This window comes from Nicotiana tabacum, chromosome 11, assembly GCF_000715075.1.
Source record: "Nicotiana tabacum cultivar K326 chromosome 11, ASM71507v2, whole genome shotgun sequence".
Lineage (NCBI taxonomy): Eukaryota > Viridiplantae > Streptophyta > Magnoliopsida > Solanales > Solanaceae > Nicotiana > Nicotiana tabacum.
Genome location: NC_134090.1, coordinates 6,972,117 through 6,990,000, shown reverse-complemented (window position 1 = coordinate 6,990,000; position 17,884 = coordinate 6,972,117). Strand labels below are relative to the sequence as shown.

At 36.1% G+C, this 17,884-nt stretch overlaps 1 protein-coding gene across 1 annotated transcript; it reads left to right on the top strand.

Annotated features, from left to right (window-relative positions):
* Window positions 1-10,589: 10,589 nt before the first annotated feature.
* On the top strand, window positions 10,590-17,613 carry LOC107768178 (pescadillo homolog). Its single transcript, XM_016587285.2, has 13 exons — window positions 10,590-10,728; window positions 10,876-10,961; window positions 11,629-11,877; window positions 11,971-12,096; window positions 12,181-12,265; window positions 12,345-12,455; window positions 13,050-13,143; window positions 13,215-13,483; window positions 14,268-14,375; window positions 15,888-16,009; window positions 16,113-16,332; window positions 16,828-17,046; window positions 17,299-17,613. The coding sequence occupies exons 1-13, from the start codon at window positions 10,705-10,707 to the stop codon at window positions 17,383-17,385; spliced, it is 1,800 nt and encodes a 599-aa protein (XP_016442771.1). The 5' UTR covers window positions 10,590-10,704; the 3' UTR covers window positions 17,386-17,613.
* The last annotated feature ends 271 nt before the right edge of the window (window positions 17,614-17,884 follow it).

Genomic DNA, 17,884 nt, shown 5'->3' with positions numbered 1-17,884 from the left:
GGCATGGACATAACACGACACTCGGTGTCTGACTACATGTGACCGAGCGAACCAACTGGCTGGCTAAATCAACATGTGATATCATAACATACTGAATGCGGAAGATAAACTAACACATACTGATATACTGAAAGTCTGAATGATATAAATCAAAGTACGAAAATACTAATACAATTTTTGAAACGTATTTGTAGCAAACATAGCTTAACATGAAAAACTTGAGACTCTGTCTAACTGTTACTCTAGTCTATGAAGCCTCTAATGAAGTACTGAAACACTGTCTGTTTGTAAATACTGAAAGACTGTAAAGTAATGATAATGCCCCAGAAGAACTGGGGATCACCAAGTAGCTGGTACGAGAATCCTAGCGCTCTGAATCATCAACCTATAAGTCATTACCTGCATCGTGAGATGCAGGCCTCGGGCAAAAGGGACGTCAGTACATTTGAATTGTACTGGTATGTAAAGCAATTGAAAGAAAGAATTATAAATGCTGAAACTGAAACTAAGCTGATAACTGAGAATTTATAATTGATAACTGAAATAATAACTATTGAAACTGAAACTGAAATGATAACTGATATCTGAACATTAAACTGCGACCTCAGGCCCAAATATATATATATATGTGTGTGTGTGTGTGTGTGTGTGTGTGTGTGTGCACAACTACAGCCTCGGGCCCAAATATACGTATACATAACTGCGACCTCAGGTCTTAAATGCCTAAAGCATAAAATACGGCCTCAGGCCCAAAGATGCATAAAGCACTAACTGCGGCCTCAGGCCTAAAGATGCATAAAGCATTAACTGTGGCCTCAGGCCCAAAGATGCATAAAGCATAAACTACGACCTCAGGCCCAAATACATGTGTTCAATATTCAAGAACTGAGAATCGTACTGCAATACATGATAGTGAAATACTGAATTACACTGAGTTGCAAGATACTGGAATACTGGATCACACTGAGTTACATAATACTGGAATACTGAATAGGACTATACTAGGGGCGTGCATTCGATTTATCGATTCGATTTTGACCCTTATCGATAATTACTTATCGATTATCGATTTGTACATATGCTTATCGTTATCGTTTCAATAAGGTTTCGATTTTTTCGATTTCGATTTACCGATTTTTGGAGCTTATCGATTCGATTATCGATTACGCCAATAAGAAAATTTATGGGATTCCACGGAAAGTATATCGCTATAAACACACCTAACAAATATGGACAAGAAGAAGCTAAAATAAGGCGAACACCGTTTATAACATAAAAATTGTATCATTTACGTGGGCTAATACATAAAAGAATATGTAATGAAAATTTTATTTAGAACAAGCTCTTGTAATTTTTAATCAAACAAATAATAGTACAAAAAACATTTGTCATTTACGTGGGCTAATACTAGCAGTGCTACTCCGTGTTATCCTATTTTGGATAGGTATAAAATAGTAAAGATATTATGGCATGACTGATACTGGTATTGTCAATCAGAGACGAAAATGACAAATAATCACCTATCCCTTGATTCGTTGTAAACATCTGATGTAAAACGAGGGGAGGAGAAAGTTCCTAAAGATGTCATAAATAGCAAAAGGGAACTTTACCTTATCGGTTTATCGATAAACCAATAACCGAAGAGGACAAAATCGAAATTGAAATCGATAACTCGATAAGAAAAATTTCGAAATCGAAATCGAAATCGATAAATCGATAAACCGATATCAATAAACTGATAACAAATAATTGATTCGATTTATCGATAAACCACTTCGAATGCACACCCCTAGACTAGACTGAGACATGTATTCTTGAACTAATTATGAACACTGAAACTTCAACTGTTTATGGCATACTGAGTAATCTATACTAAGACTCGGGGCATCAAACCCAAGTCTATATTGAATACGCATTGAGCTCACAACGTTCAGAATAAAAGTGATGAACGAGTTATGAAGCTAGAGAATAGAAGTTTTGTAATTATTCAAGGAACTAGGCTAAATTATATTTCTGAGGCAATTAGTATCGTCGTAAAAGAAACGTAGTGTAGGGAGAATCATTAACATTCCCAAACATAGAGAGTTAGCCTCACATACCTTAACTTCCTGCTCTTGAGCGTAATACAACATTCGCCAACCCTTTCAACTTTAATCTATATCAATACAAGTCAAAGGGATTCCATATTAGCAATAATTATCATGTTTTGGTCACTTAAGCATTTTCTCAAACACTTGGTGACATAAATCTTCATAGTCCTTATTAATGATGTTTCTACACCCAACAAGCCATTATCTTGATCCTAGATAAATTCTAAAGTCTCAGATTGTTATAATCAACATCATTCTTTATCACCCATAAGGTAAACAACACCCTTAACCAATAATCAACAATCAACACCCCAAACCTATAACCGTTCATGCTTTTCTATCAAACCTATCAACTCATATCTCATGAACTAGAGTCTATAATCATTAATCCAATAGTATAATCAATTAGAGGTTGAAGACATTACCTTTTTGAAGTTCAATCCTCTTGAATTCAAGTTCTAGGGTTTCTTCTCTCGACAATGATGTCCCAATCGAATATATAATAATATGGAGGGTTTACCCATGTTAATAAGATGTTAGAAAATTGAAATTAACTTAGAATTACCATTAGAACTTACCTTGGGTGGTGGAAGGACCCTTAGGGAGTTAGGTTTTTAAGAATTCTCCTTTCTATAGCAAGTTTTTATACTTTGGGGCTGTGGGGACAAAATATGGTTTTAAAATGACCCCCCATGAGCGTGCCCGTGCTACTGACCACGCAAAGTGGCAGTAACACTGCCTCAAAAGTAGCGCGGTCGCGCTAGGGACGTGCTACATGACGCTCATATCACATACCATTCTGTAAAATGCGCATAACTTTTTGCACAGAGATCCGTTCGGGTCCATAATATATTGTTAGAAAGATATTTCAAAGGACTATAACTTTTGTGCTTTGAGTTTTTCCAAATTCCTTATACATTTTCACTAAACTCTACTGGAAGACAGACCTTCTGCAAACTTAGTCGATTTTGTCAAATCTTATGCACCTTACTTTCCATCTTGATTTTGAAACAACTATTTTCACCCATAATCATCCCGATGGGACTTCACATGTACAAAATATAACCTTACTAATCGTTTAACTTATTCATACCTAAGTCGAATTTACGAGATGTTACATTATCTCCCCCTTAGGACCATTCGTCCTCGAATGATTGTCCTGACTGTAACTTCTTCTAACTCCGGACCTTAAACAGGTCTGGTGGAAACATGAACTTTCATTAACACTTGTATACTAAACTGAATGAATACATGATTACTAAACTGTTATGATACTAAACTGAATGACTACTGTATTGACTAAATATTGATCTTCCTTGGATACATGAATACTGAACTAACATGGATATATGAATATTGAACTGACACGAATATTTGAGTAATCTGAGTACTGAACTGACATGAGTATCTAAGTACTAAACTGACATGAGTATCTGAGTACTAAACTGACATGAGTATCTGAGTACTGAGCTAACATGAGTATCTGAGTACTGAACTGACATGAGTATTTGAGTACTGAACTGACACGAGTATCTGAGTACTAGAAACTTGAATGTTATAACATGACACGTGAAATACTGGACGTACCATCGGTAATTCTGGTGGCAACTACAACTCATAAGCTAATTGACTGATCCTTCACAAGATTCTATATGGCCCAATATAGCAGGGATTATGCTTCCCCTTCTTATGAAATCTCATAATGCCTTTTATAGGCGAAACTTTCAGAAACACCCAATCATCAACTTGAAACTCTAGGTCTCTATGCCGCACATTTGGATAGGACTTTTGGCGGTTTTGAGCCGTCTTCACACACTTTTGAATCAACTTAACTTTCTCCATAGGCTGATAGACCAAAATTTGTTCCCAACAACTCCCCTTCACCAACTTTGGACCAACCAATTGGTGATCTACACCTTCTCCCATACAGAGCTTCGTACGGTGCCATCTTGATACTAGAATGGTCGGTTATTTTTAGAAAACTTAATGAGAGGTATGTGGTCATCCCAATTACCTTTAAAATCAAGGACATATCCTTAAGTTTTTTAACAATGCGCTTTGCCTGGCCATCTTTCTGAGGATGAAAAACTTGTGCTTATTCCTTTCGAAAAAGGACTTCTAAAAGTTCATTTTAAACTGAGCATCACAATCCAAAATGACGGACAATGCAGTACCATGCAATCATACGATTTCCTGAATGTACAACTTGGTATAATCTTCTACTGAATTTGTAGTTTTTACTGGCAAGAAGTGTGTTGACTTGGTAAGTCAATTTACAATCATCTAATAAAATCATGCTTTTAAAATAAGCAAGATAATCTTGTTATAAATTTCATATTTACCATCTCCACTCAACATATGTGTATTCTGTGATAAAAACACTAGGCTTTCTACTGTTCGACTTTCACTTGCTGACAATTCGGACAAATAGCCACAAAGTTTGCGCGTTCTTTTTCATGTATTTCCATCAATAAATCTCCTTGGTCATGATGCATATTTGGGGAACCTGGATGGAAAGAATACTTGGAATTATGGGCTTCTAACATGACCTTCCCTTTTTAAATCCATCTATGTCTGTAACACACAATCTGTCTTGGTACCTCAAAGTACCATCATCTCCCCCTTATTCAAAAGCCATCGTCTTATACTTGTGAATCCCCTCTTTCAACTGCAATACGTAGGGATCATCACATTGTTTCTCCTTCACATACCGAACTGATTTCTTTTTTATATCCCATGCTAATTATTCAAGTTTTAAATCACTAACTGGACTTACTAAAAATTTTCGTATCACCCATTAGACCAAATGTCTTATACTTGAGGATCCTTCTCTTTTTGTTGGGATCCAAATAACTTTCCTTATTTTCTGCAATTCTTTGTACTCTACGTCAATGACGACTAATCTTCCAACTTACTTCTGAGAAATCTCCTTTTTCTTTTCTAGGAAAAACTAAATTATTCACATAACAGAAAGCTAATGTATTCACAACTATCATACATAATCTTAATAATTTAACTCTGCTCACACTGTCAATCCCGGAGAAAACCCCTTTTGATAACTCTTAAAGGCTATTCTTCTGTAGCTTGCTCTCTCACTGCCTAGCTGATTGTTTTTCCCACTATCATTGTACTTCAGATTTAACTTAAACTCTTTGGGTTCTAACACACGTTTGGTGTTTTAAACTATTAACCACTCACTATTGTTGACCTACCTAAGTAAATCAAATCGTACATCTACTAGCTCTGCTGAAATTGCTAATTCACTATATCTACTCAAAATGTACTTTACTATTCTTTTACTAACCACCTACTAGCATCATGTTTTCTAGTCCTCTTTGAATAACTAATGTGAAATAGAAGATTATTCCTAAAATCCCTCACCATCCGACCCTATTCTACGGTCGCATACTATCTCCCTTTTTTTCTAAACTATGTGCATGGATCACACTTAGGGAATTCATCTGTCTTAAACAAAATTGGAATATCTAACCCCAAACTTTCTATACAATACAAAATCATATCATACTATAAATATCCTCGGTAATCACTTAGTCACATAACCTAAGGGGGAACTGCCATATCTTTTATCTTACATTAATAGCTGCTTCTTATAGTAGCTTACTAGCGTGGTACTTCTAGTTCTGATTTGAATAAATCTAAACAACTTAAAATCATTCTCTGAAATTCAATATTGGCTACCCTTGGTTTTCATTTCATATATCACATCTTCTGGTCATTTGCATGAGTTGTACGAAATCACATCTTTGGTAATAACAAACGTTTCTGACTCCAAGGTATTTTTTCCCTTAGGCTCTTTTCTGTCCAAAACTATAGTGACCAATGTTAGGGTGTGACATCTAAACTATCATCATCCAACTTGTGGCTCCATTTCCAAGAATTAAATGAAGTTGTTCTATGAGGTAAAACACATATAAATACACTACCATGCACAAACGTATCCTTCAAAGTATACCATCATCTGATAGATCACTTCATGCGTCATCCGGTGAGTCTTGGTCTTAATCCAGACCTAAAATATGTGAAGGTTTCTCTATAATCACTATTACTTACATTTTCTTTGAGAACCCATATGCATCACTGTATACTCACAAGTCACCAGAAATTTTGATATACTAAAAATGGATATTTGGTAACCATATAACTGAATACTGGCATACTGAATAACCATAAACTTGCTAATTGAAAGACTGTATAACTGGAAACTGAGGTAAACTAATAACCATAAGACATGATAACTGCTTTTGTACTTTCTGATAAGGTTATGCTCTAATATGTACTACTATCCATTGCATCCCACTTTTAACATCATCTCATGTCTCATTTGTTACCAACTTATACTCCATAATTATACCCCCAATGGGAATCATCTTCTCTAAGAACTTGAGTTTTTTTCCGCACGTCGTTAGGGCATTTTGATACGTTTGGAGTTCGATAGGAAGAGAAGGTTAACTATTGCTCTAAGCTTTATGGCACGATCTAGAGTAGAAAGATATGAGACAATCCTGGATGTCTTGGTAGTTAACCGTTTATATGAGTGGCCGGCACATACATATAAAGGAAACTCCACTAGACACGGCTTCATAGACTCCCTAGAACTCTTGAACCTAGTGCTTTGATACCAAGCTTTGTCACGCCCCAAACCCAGGCCTGGACGTAACGCGGAACTCAGTGCCTGACTATATGTGACCGAGCGAACCAAATGGCTGGCTGAATCAACATCTGATATCATAACATACTGAATATGGAAGATAAACTAACACATATTGATATACTAAAAGTCTGAATGATATAAATCAAAGTACGAAAATACTAATACAATTTATGAAACGTATTTGTAGCAAACATAGCTTAACATGAAAAACTTAAGACTCTGTCTAACTGTTACTCTAGTCTATGAAGCCTCTAATGAAGTACTGAAAACACTGATTGTCTGTAAATACTGAAAGACTGTAAAGTACTGATAATGCCCCGGAAGAACTGGGGATCACCAAGTAGCTGGTACGAGAATCCTAGCGCTCTGAATCATCAACATGTAAGTCATTACCTGCATCGTGAGATGCAGGCCCCGAGCAAAAGGGACGTCAGTACATTTGAATTGTACTAGTATGTAAAGCAACTGAAAGAAAGAATTATAAATGCTGAAACTGAAACTAAGCTGATAACTGAGAATTTATAATTGATAACTGAAATAATAACTATTGAAACTGAAACTGAAATGATAACTAATAACTGAACTGATAACTGGTGACTGATGTGATAACTGATAACTGAACGGTAACTAATAATTGAACTGAAAGGAAGTAAGGATATGAATACTCCCTCTTCTGAATGATGAACAACCTATTTATTTGAATATTAAACTGCGGCCTCAGGCCCAATATATATATATATATACACAACTGCGGCCTCGGACCCAAGTATACGTATACATAACTGCGGCCTCAGGCCCAAAGATGCATAAAGCACTAACTGCAGCCTCGGGCCCAAAGATGCATAAAGCATAAACTGCGGCCTCAGACCCAAATACATGTATTCAACATTCAAGAACTGAGAATCGTACTGCAATACATGATAGTGAAATACTGAATTACACTGAGTTGCATGATACTGGAATACTGGATCACACTAAGTTACATAACACTGGAATACTGAATTGGACTAGACTGAGACATGTATTCTTGAACTGATTATGAACACTGAAACTTCAACTGTTTATGGCATACTGAGTAATCTATACTAAGACTCGGGGGCATCAAATCCAAGTCTATATTGAATACGCATTGAGCTCACAACGTTCAAAATGAAAGTGGTGAACAAGTTATGAAGCTAGAGAATAGAAGTTCTGCAACTATGCAAGGAACTAGGCTAAACTATATTTCTGAGGCAATTAGTAACGTCGTAAAAGAAACGTAGTGTAGGGAGAATCATTAACATTCCCAAACATAGATAGTTAGCCTCACATACCTTAACTTCCTGCTCTTGAGCGTAATACAACATTCGCCAACCCTTTCAACTTTAATCTATATCAATACAAGTCAAAGGGATTCCATATTAGCAATAATTCTCATGTTTTGGTCACTTAAGCATTTTCTCAAACACTCGGTGACATAAATCTACATAGTCCTTATTAATGGTATTTCTACACCCAACAAGTCATTCTCTTGATCCTAGATAAATTCTAAAGTCTCAAATTGTTATAATCAACATCATTCTTTATCACCTATAAGGTAAACAACACCCTTAACCAATAATTAACAATTAACACCCCAAACCTATAACCATTCATGTTTTTCTATCAAACCCATCAACTCATATCTCATGAACTAGAGTCTATAATCATTAATCCAATAGTATAATCTATTAGAGGTTGAAGACATTACCTTTTTGAAGTTCAATCCTCTTGAATTCGAGTTCTATGGTTTCTTCTCTCAACAATGATGTCTCAATCGAATATATAATGATATGGAGGGTTTACCTATGCTAATAAGATGTTAGAAAATTGAAATTAACTTAGAATCACCATTAGAACTTACCTTGGGTGGTGGAAGGACCCTTAGGGAGTTAGGTTTTTGAGAGTTCTCCTTTCTTGAGCAAGTTTTTATATTTTGGGGCTATGAGAGACGAAATATGGCTTTAAAATGCCCCCACGAGCGCGCCCGTGCATCTGAAGACCCGATCACACTACTGACCGCACAAAACGGCAGTAACACTGCCTCAAAAGTAGCGCGGTCGCGCTAGGGACGCGCTACAGGATGCGCGTATCGCATACTGTTCTGTAAAATATGCATAACATTTTGTACAGAGATCCGTTAGAGCTCTATAATATATCATTGGAAAGATATTTCAAAGGCCTACAACTTATATGATTTGAGTTTTTCCAAATTCATTACACATTTTTACTAAACTCTGCTGGAAGACAGACCTTCTGCAAACTTAATCGATTTTATCAAATCTTATGCACCTTACTTTCCATCTTGATTTTGAAACAAATATTTTCACCCATAATCATCCCGATGGGACTTCACATGTCCAAAATATAACCTTATTACTCGTTTAACTCATTCATACCTAAGTCGAATTTACGGGATGTTACAATTTGAGCCTTTCGTTTGTCTTCTATGTTCCCTTTAATTGAATTCATACTTGTTATTGTACAGCCTTAGCATTTTATCTTTAAACTTGAGGGTCTACCTAGAACCCCCTTTATAGGATAAAAGTCTTAAATTTCTCCGGGACTGATAGGAAGGGACGGGTAACAATATGCAATAAAGGTCGAGACCAACCCTCGCTTTAATTACCTTCACGGGGCGGGAAAGGGTAGATATGGATACGATGACCGGTGCGTTAATACCACGTATAGCCCCTCTTTTGAGGAGTGTCATACCGGATATTGCATTGATGTGATCCATATTATAAACAAACCTAGGGCACCCCCATTTCATTTACGAATGTGCTTATATTGTAACTCTTTTCAAGATCTCGCTTTTCACTAATTGTTTTTCAAACATCTGTGTTCTTAAACTTAAATTCCCTACTATTTGAGCCATACTTGCTTATCTGCTAATTGTACAAATTTACAAAAAAATATTTGACCGGGAACCACACTAGTGGATCCTGAGGGGTGTCTAACACCTTCCCCTTAGGATAATTTCAAGCCCTTACCCTATTTCTGGTTACCAAGCGTAGTTATAAATGAACCATATAGGTGCGCCAACGCACCTTAAATCGTTAGGTGGCGACTCTTCAAAAATGCAAACCCTCTTTCCCAAAAGGAGAGAGTTGTCCCAGCAACCAAAATGTCATGAACCCGATCCCGCGAGGGAAAAAGGGGGCGCGACACTTAATTTCTCAAAACGACCGTCCGGGTTGTTATAATATTCTTATGAGAGAGTTTAGTAACACATGTTAGTTATTTTTTTTCGTCTAACAATAATTTTTCGTTGATGTAGGTTAAATAAATTTAGTAATTAAAACATAAAAATCAATATGATACCTAAATAATAATAACCATTTCAAATTCGAAAAAGATATAAGAATTTAATAGATCTCGACATATGAATATATGTAAGAAAAAAGAGATTGACATATTTCAATATCACTTGATAAGAAAATGATCATACAATCCATTATTTAAGGTTAATAAACGTGGAGCACTCATATTCTATTAAATATTATATCCTGTAAGAGAATCCCAAACATTTCTAAATATTTTTAAAGAAAATTCTATATAAAATCTTAAAAGTATAAATAAAATTACATATTTATATGTCGGTTTGGTTCGAGTTTGTTTATTCAATACCAAATCAAATTAAATCAAACTTAGTCAAATTTTTTAATCAATTTGATTTGATTTTTTAGTTTGGTGTAATTTTCCGGTTCGGTTTGTAGAGCCCTAGTGAAACTATGAAGACAGGGATCTTAGAGGCCACATAGTGAAGCTGAGGGTTCTTTTATGCAATTTCAAAGTAGAGGGATATAAATGTCCTTTTCCGTTACTCACCTCCCCAGTTAAATATTGAGGCGCCTAAGGGCAAGAGTTTCAATTGCTTTACCCTAAAGCCGCCATCGACCGCCTCTAACGTATTCTGCAGCTATGCCGAAGCATTACAGGCCTGCTGTAAGTTTCTAGCATTTTCTTTTATTGTTGATTAGTTATGTTTCGCCTTTTCAATTTTGATGCAATCTGCCCCTAGGGCTTTGGTCCCGCAGCTTGTGATGTGTGGGTTACTAAAAAAAATTGATGCAATTTGTTTATTGTTTTCAGGGAAAGAAAAAGGAAGGAAATGCAGCAAGATATATTACAAAATCACAAGCTGTGAAATACCTTCAAGTCAGTTTATCACTGTTCAGGTTTTCCCTTTTCTCTCTCTATATTTTTTTGGTCTATTTTCAATCCCTTTGTGGCAGTAGCTTATATTATTATTAACATGTGGAATAAGTAATGAGAAGATGCTTTTTTTGGTCCTGTGTTAGAATGCTCTTGTATTAAAAAAAGGATTTTGTGGTGTTAGAATGCTCTTGTACAATAAACCCCTCGTGGTCCGACCCTTCCCCAGGCCCGCGCATAACAGTATTCACGGGAGCTTAGTGCACTGGGACAGTATTCACGGGAGCTTAGTGCACTGGGATAGTAAGGTGGTAAGGTGTGGTGTATCTGTTGATTTTGGGCTATTGACTGTATTCAGTGATGGAGCCCTTTTGTTGAAAAACTATACTGTGCAAATAGGGAAAATCATTTTTTTTGGGTTATATATATTATAAACTGTTGAGCGGCAAAGGGGTTCAAGTATTGCAGCTTTGTGTTTTTTCTTTTGAGGTATAAGCTTTTTGGTGTCTTTATTAGTATGCAGTTAATGTCAAAATTTTTAGACTTTAATTTGCATGGCAGGGATTTAAGGAAGACTAAATAAACTATACTTCAATTCTGAACACATTGGAGTCTGTTATATGAGTCTGGGCCTAGACTTCTTTATGGAAGATCATTTACTAACTTTTGTTGTTTTCTCTGTCGACACAGGAAGCTATGCATCTTGAAAGGTATTTTCCCCCGTGAACCAAAGAAGAAGGTTAAGGGAAACCACCATACCTACTATCACACGAAAGATATTTTGTTCCTTAAACATGAGCCCTTACTCGAGAAGTTCAGAGAAATGCGAGCATACGAGAAAAAGATTAAAAAAGCAGTCTCAAAGAAAAATCGGGATCTTGCTGAACGCCTGTTAACTCGAAAACCCACTTATACCCTTGACATGCTTATTCGAGAGAGGTTAGTTTATGCGATCATAGACATTATTGTTTTTCAAGTGAGTCAGCAGCATGTCGGGTACTTAATTATTCTTGTTTATCATGATTGTTCTAGGTACCCTAAATTCATTGATGCACTTAGAGATTTGGATGACTGCCTTAGTATGGTGCACTTGTTTGCTGCATTGCCTGCTGTAGAAAGAGAGAAGATACCGGTAAACCGTGTCCATAACTGTCGAAGGTGAAAGGCTCTTTTCATGTCTATTTGACAGTGTTATTCATTTACCTATATGCATGCTTATCAAACTTACTCTTCATGGATTAGGTTGAGCCATGAATGGCAGGCCTACATTTCGCGCACCCACAAACTACGGAAAACATTTATATCAGTGAAAGGAATATATTACCAGGTAACTTTGTAGTTCGTGCAAGTCCCACAAACCCGGTGGTATATTTTGCTTAGCTTAATTTACTAATGGATCTCTGCAGGCAGAAATAGATGGGCAAAAAATCACTTGGTTAACTCCACATGCATTGCAACAAGTACTTCCTGCTGACGTTGACTACAACATTATGCTGACTTTCTTGGAATTTTACGAGGCTAGTAACATTTGTATATATCATTATTTTGACTTGCTATTTGAGCCATTTTTGTTGCTTGTAAGAGTAATTCAACTTAAAACCCTTTGAAGTAGAAGTCTTGTTCATTTTCTTGAGTCAGCAACTTGTACTGGAGAGCTAAGTAAAATAGGAATTTGCTTTGGTGAACCATCTTTTTAACTGTGCACCTTCTCAAATGCAAACTTGGCTAGGATGTTAGATTGAAACAGAAAATTTAACCCGTGTGTCTACAGTTATACCATGGTCTCTTGCTCATTCTCTTGCAATTGTGCACAAAATACTAGTTACTTGAAGTGGATTGTCTAGATGTAAGTCCATCTAAGATTTACGTGAAGTTGTATGCCTCTTTGTTGAATTTGAAAAGGGAGAATTTTGTTTGCTTCTGTCTCTGTCTTTCATAGATTTACATTGGTAGTGTTGTATGCATATTCTTAATACTTACCTTTCCAATGAAGAGCTGCATGCACATTTGTTGAATTTGAAGAGTGTATTTTCTTGCCTCTAAGTTGATTTCTCCAATACATTATTATATGATTGTTGTCAAGTTTGACATGTTAAAATTTTCGAATGCAGACACTCCTAGCTTTTGTTAATTTCAAGCTTTACCATTCAATAAATGTGAAATATCCTCCCATTCTTGATTCTCGGCTTGAAGCTTTAGCTGCTGGTAAGATTTCATCTTTTCTTTTTTACTTGATTTTTTATCAGCTGGTTAACAAGATTATCGCAATTTTGCAGATCTTTATGCATTATCTAGGTTCTTCGATAGCAGAGCCTCCATGACAGAGTCAAAAGCTGCTAGTATCTTTGACTCTGATGTGAGTAAGGAGACAAACTATGATGAATCTGAACTTAGACTGGCTCAACTTCAACAGCAGCTTCCTTCCAATGAACCAGGTGCCTTAATGCACCTTGTTCAAAATGCTGCAGAAAGTGATGAAGATGATTCCGAAACCAGAAAATGCAAAGCACTTTTCAAGGATGTCAAGTTCTTCTTGAGTCGTGAGGTTGGAGATGTTTCTTTTAAAGTGGAGTAATATATTTAAAATGGTGGTTAATTTTCGTATAATATATATGAAGAATCTTATATTGAAAGGAACTTAATTTGTTCTTTGCTTCCATCTTTTTCTGCTATAATCTTTCATTTCCAACTGTAGCAGGAAAAAAGGGGTGTGGTGGTTCGTCTTTCTATTATAGCATCGGAGCACTTTAGGAAAGAAAAGTCAAAGTAGAATTGTTATTGGGATGAAATTCATTAGGATAATAGTAGAGACATGCATTTAATCCCATAAAATGATGATAATTTATTTGTGTCGTCAAGGAACTTTAAAACCTTTTATTGTCTGTGATGTTTTTTTCGGATTGGTTATGGTAGTTTCATTTCTATCTTAGCCCTATAGTTTATTTTGAGGAGGTGCTTGGCTGTGCCGGCAGTGGACCATGAGGGATCTGTGTAGCTATTTTGAGCAATGAATCTGGTGTCTATGCCTACTGTTATTGATTTTTTCATCTCTTGTTTTGGATTTGATTCCTCGTTATGTTGGTCTTCATCTTTTTCATATTCATTTATTCTTTCAAGTTTTGGCATTTCATTTTTTCAAGGAAGAATAAACTTCAGAGTCTGTAGCTTCTATGCGTCCCTTGCTTTTGCCCCTTTTCTCACTTGTCATGATGCTTTTAACTAATGATTATTAATAAAAAAATATTGTTGTGACCTTGGTGCCGTTGTACATCCTTTTCCTTTTTGTTCCTCTTCTCATTTATCATGCTGCTTTTATCTCTCATGCTTAGGTTCCGAGAGAGTCATTGTTGTTTGTTATCCCTGCTTTTGGTGGTATCGTTTCTTGGGATGGAGAAGGGGCACCATTTAAAGAGACTGACCAGAGTATTACTCATCAGGTAAGGTTACAAAATTGAAATTTAAATAGCTATCAACCTAGTCTCAAAACAGTTATTGAAATCTTGCTTTAACATGTGTCTTTGAAACTGTATATGTGATATATACTTCTCCATGTGTTTTCAGCCATAAATAATGTTTTCTGTTTTTAATTTCAAAATCTTCTATTAAATGATGTATTTTACTCATTTGCTCAAAGCCTTCCTTTAGTGTTTTCACGTGTAGAAAAATAACTTCACATTTTCTGGTTCTTCCATCTCTTCCTCATATTGTAGAGTTTACAAAAAAGAAAAATGTTACCATTTGATAATAACATAATTTGGAATTGTGCTTCCAAAGCCAGTGCTGTGGTTCTGCTTGGCACACTTCTTAATAGGAAAACATTGACTTAGCAAAAATTTATTAAGTTGCATTTTATGGTCATGCAAATGGGTCCAAAGTGAGATGATGATGCGCGTGTGTGTACATATGCATGTATATTATATCTGTATGAGGTGCTTCTACTCTCTCGGAGAGTGAAGATGCCACTGGGACCTAGGTGGGATGGTGAAAGAAAGAGAAGGGAAAGTAACGAGTAGAGGAATAAGTCCACTCATTAGGCACGCAACCTGCCTGCGTCTTATGTCGTGGTCACGACGCCTTTCAAAGCTCGCTAAGCCTCGCTTCCCTCTCCCCTTCACTTATTAAGTGAAAAAAAGTCACCGGCATATACTACGCATGTATATGACATTTTATTAGTAGTGCCCAAAATGGACTGTGTGCCATTCTATTTGACATTGAAAAAGTGCTAGTGCAATAAACTTTTAACCTCTTCCATTTAGGATAAATCCTAATAGTACCTAGTGTATACTCATTTCGCCATGTGCTGTTTTATCTGGGAGTGTAAATGCAGTTTATATAAGAAATAATTGTTCTTTAAAGTATTAGTTAGTAAATTTTATTGTATATTTAATATTGAGATCTAGTTGATTGATTGAAGTACTAGACTGAAATAAAACATTTGTGGTCATTTTTGAGATTTTAATTGTATATTGGACTTCCTATTTCACCTTGCTGTATTTTGGTTTTATGTGAGAAAAATTAAACCCAGCCTGTGTCAAGTTCAATTGTGCAGGAACGGTATTATATCTGCCAATAGGTTACATGAAGCTGGGACTATTACATGCTGCTTTTCTCTTGTATATTCTGCATCATTTTTTTAAAACAAAATTGATAGGTATTATTAACCATATGAAAAAAGTTGGTGCGAAAACATTTTATTATTTATCACAGCTTCTTGAATAAAATGAGACAAGTTAGTGTGGTTAGGATGTTCCTGATCAAAAGTGTGGTTAGGATCTCCAGCATCTAAATGTTAGGGAAGACTTACAATTGCGTAATATCTAGTGTTCATCATGGAAATCTTGTGCTTAGGGCAGGTGTTCTTTCAGATATAGTGAATCATACTTTTAGTATTACATTCCTTGTGAAATATGTTCTTGCATTTATGTTCATATCATCATATGCTTGTGCAGATTGTTGACCGTCCCACTCAGGGCCACAAATTCCTTTCCCGAGAATATGTCCAGCCACAGTGGATTTATGATTGTATTAATGCACGTATCCTTTTACCAGTTGATGAATATGTTGTGGGAAGGTAAGCTTTAAGATAGTGTGGATTTGCCTTGGGTTTCTATTATTTATTAGCTTGCAATAATAGTCAACTGAATATTGTAATGGATGCATAACATTGTCAACAGGATTCCTCCACCACACTTGTCACCTTTTGTTGATAATGAGGCCGAAGGATATGTTCCTGAATATGCAGAGACCATCAAGCGTCTACAGGCAGCTGCAAGACAAGAAGTGCTTCCAATGCCAGGGGTGGGCAAAGAGGATTTGGACGACCCTCAAAATTTACTTGTGGAAGGCGTCATTGACCGTGCTGAAGCTATTGAAGCTGCCGAGAAAAAACGCAAGGTACTATTTAGATGAGGGATGAAGAAGAATGTTTGATTTGCCTTTAAAAAAAAAGATGATCCCTGGTAGTGTAGTGAAAAACTCTGGAGCTGCATTTGCTTGAAATGCGAACTAATTTTCATGTTGCCTTTCCTAGAAGAGCAGTGGCATTTTACACTTGCTTAGTGATGTTTTAATTCTAGATAGTACGCTCGATCGGTGGTAAAATCATATACAAGATCGGTCCGCGGATCGTTATAAAAGAATAAAGAAATATCCTTCCAATGGCGCTCGGAGCTCTCCCAACGAGCTTAGGCTGGCACTACACGTACGAACTAGGAAAGGGCAGCGACCTTAATAGACTACTCTACCGCTGCAGCCAACAAGCCACTAACGCATAAGATTAAGTTGCTTGTTCCAAGCAACTTTACCTATATCTAGTAGCTTTCAGCTGATTTTCATCTCTACTTTGGTGCTACACATTTTCTCCAGCCTAACAGAATTTGGTTGGTGCAGATGTCAATTCTTCAGAAGCAGTATCATGATGAACTGAAAAAAGAACTTGGAAGTACCCAAATTTCTGCTGCTTCAGATGGGAACAAGGATAGTGTTTCTGAGGACATTGATACTGGAGGAGATTCTCTTCCAGATATAAGACAAATTTCCAAGGACGCAGACAGCATGTCCGATGTTCTCATGCCTCGTAAAAAGAGGAAGCTACTAGATGCTATGAAGGTAATGTTTTCTTTGCTCTCGTAGTTTTACACTGTTATTTTTACTTTAGCATGGCTGATCTATGAAAGAAATGCCATGTTGAAATGGTATTTATGCCATTTAATGGAATAGTGTCTTAAACAATGTTACCTCCGCCACATCTTGTAACTTGCTATTTGTACATTTTATATTGCCGCATCTTAGAATGTGCGCACTGTTTTGTGCATTATGAGGAGGTCTTTGTCTTGATTCATGTATATAATGGTCTTGCAGAGGGGCAAAGAGAAGAAACAAGCTAATGTTGACCGTTTGAAGCAGAGGAACAGAATGATTAAAGAAGGAAAAATATCAGAGAAATAAGGAAGCAGTTAATTATGCCCGTCATTTAAAGTTATTTTCACTGTGCTATAGTCTTTCTTCTGCTTTTCTTTTGTACTGGTAATTCTATAATCTTGTATATTAGTTTATGTACTGCCAATCGGCTAAAATTTTGCTGTCATGGGTAATCTTTATTTTTAGTATTGTATGTGTTAATTGATCACTGTTACTTGGCAGGTTAATACATACTTTTTTCCTGGAGTTGCAAAAGTATTCTTAATTTGGATAGTTTGATATTTCACTGCTTACTAATGTAGGCTTCTCCCTTGCCAAATTAGTGGTCTTCTATTCATATTGTCAACAATAATTGTTGAAAATATGATTAAGGAAAAACTTTTTAAACGAGATAGTCACACAATTTAATACGACATTGAAACAGCAAATTGATTATACATGCAGTGGGAAAGCTAATCTATGATCTAAGCTGCCAATGTCAATGGAGTCATGAGTAAATATTGTGGAAGATCATAGTTCAAATCTC

Excerpts from the sequence above, each read along its gene's own strand:
- LOC107768178 (XM_016587285.2), top strand. The coding sequence starts at position 10,705 with ATGCCGAAGCATTACAGGCCTGCT. Across the intron at positions 12,456-13,049 it reads CTTTCTTGGAATTTTACGAG|ACACTCCTAGCTTTTGTTAA; the intron begins GCTAGTAACATT and ends TTTCGAATGCAG. Across the intron at positions 16,010-16,112 it reads GATGAATATGTTGTGGGAAG|GATTCCTCCACCACACTTGT; the intron begins GTAAGCTTTAAG and ends CATTGTCAACAG.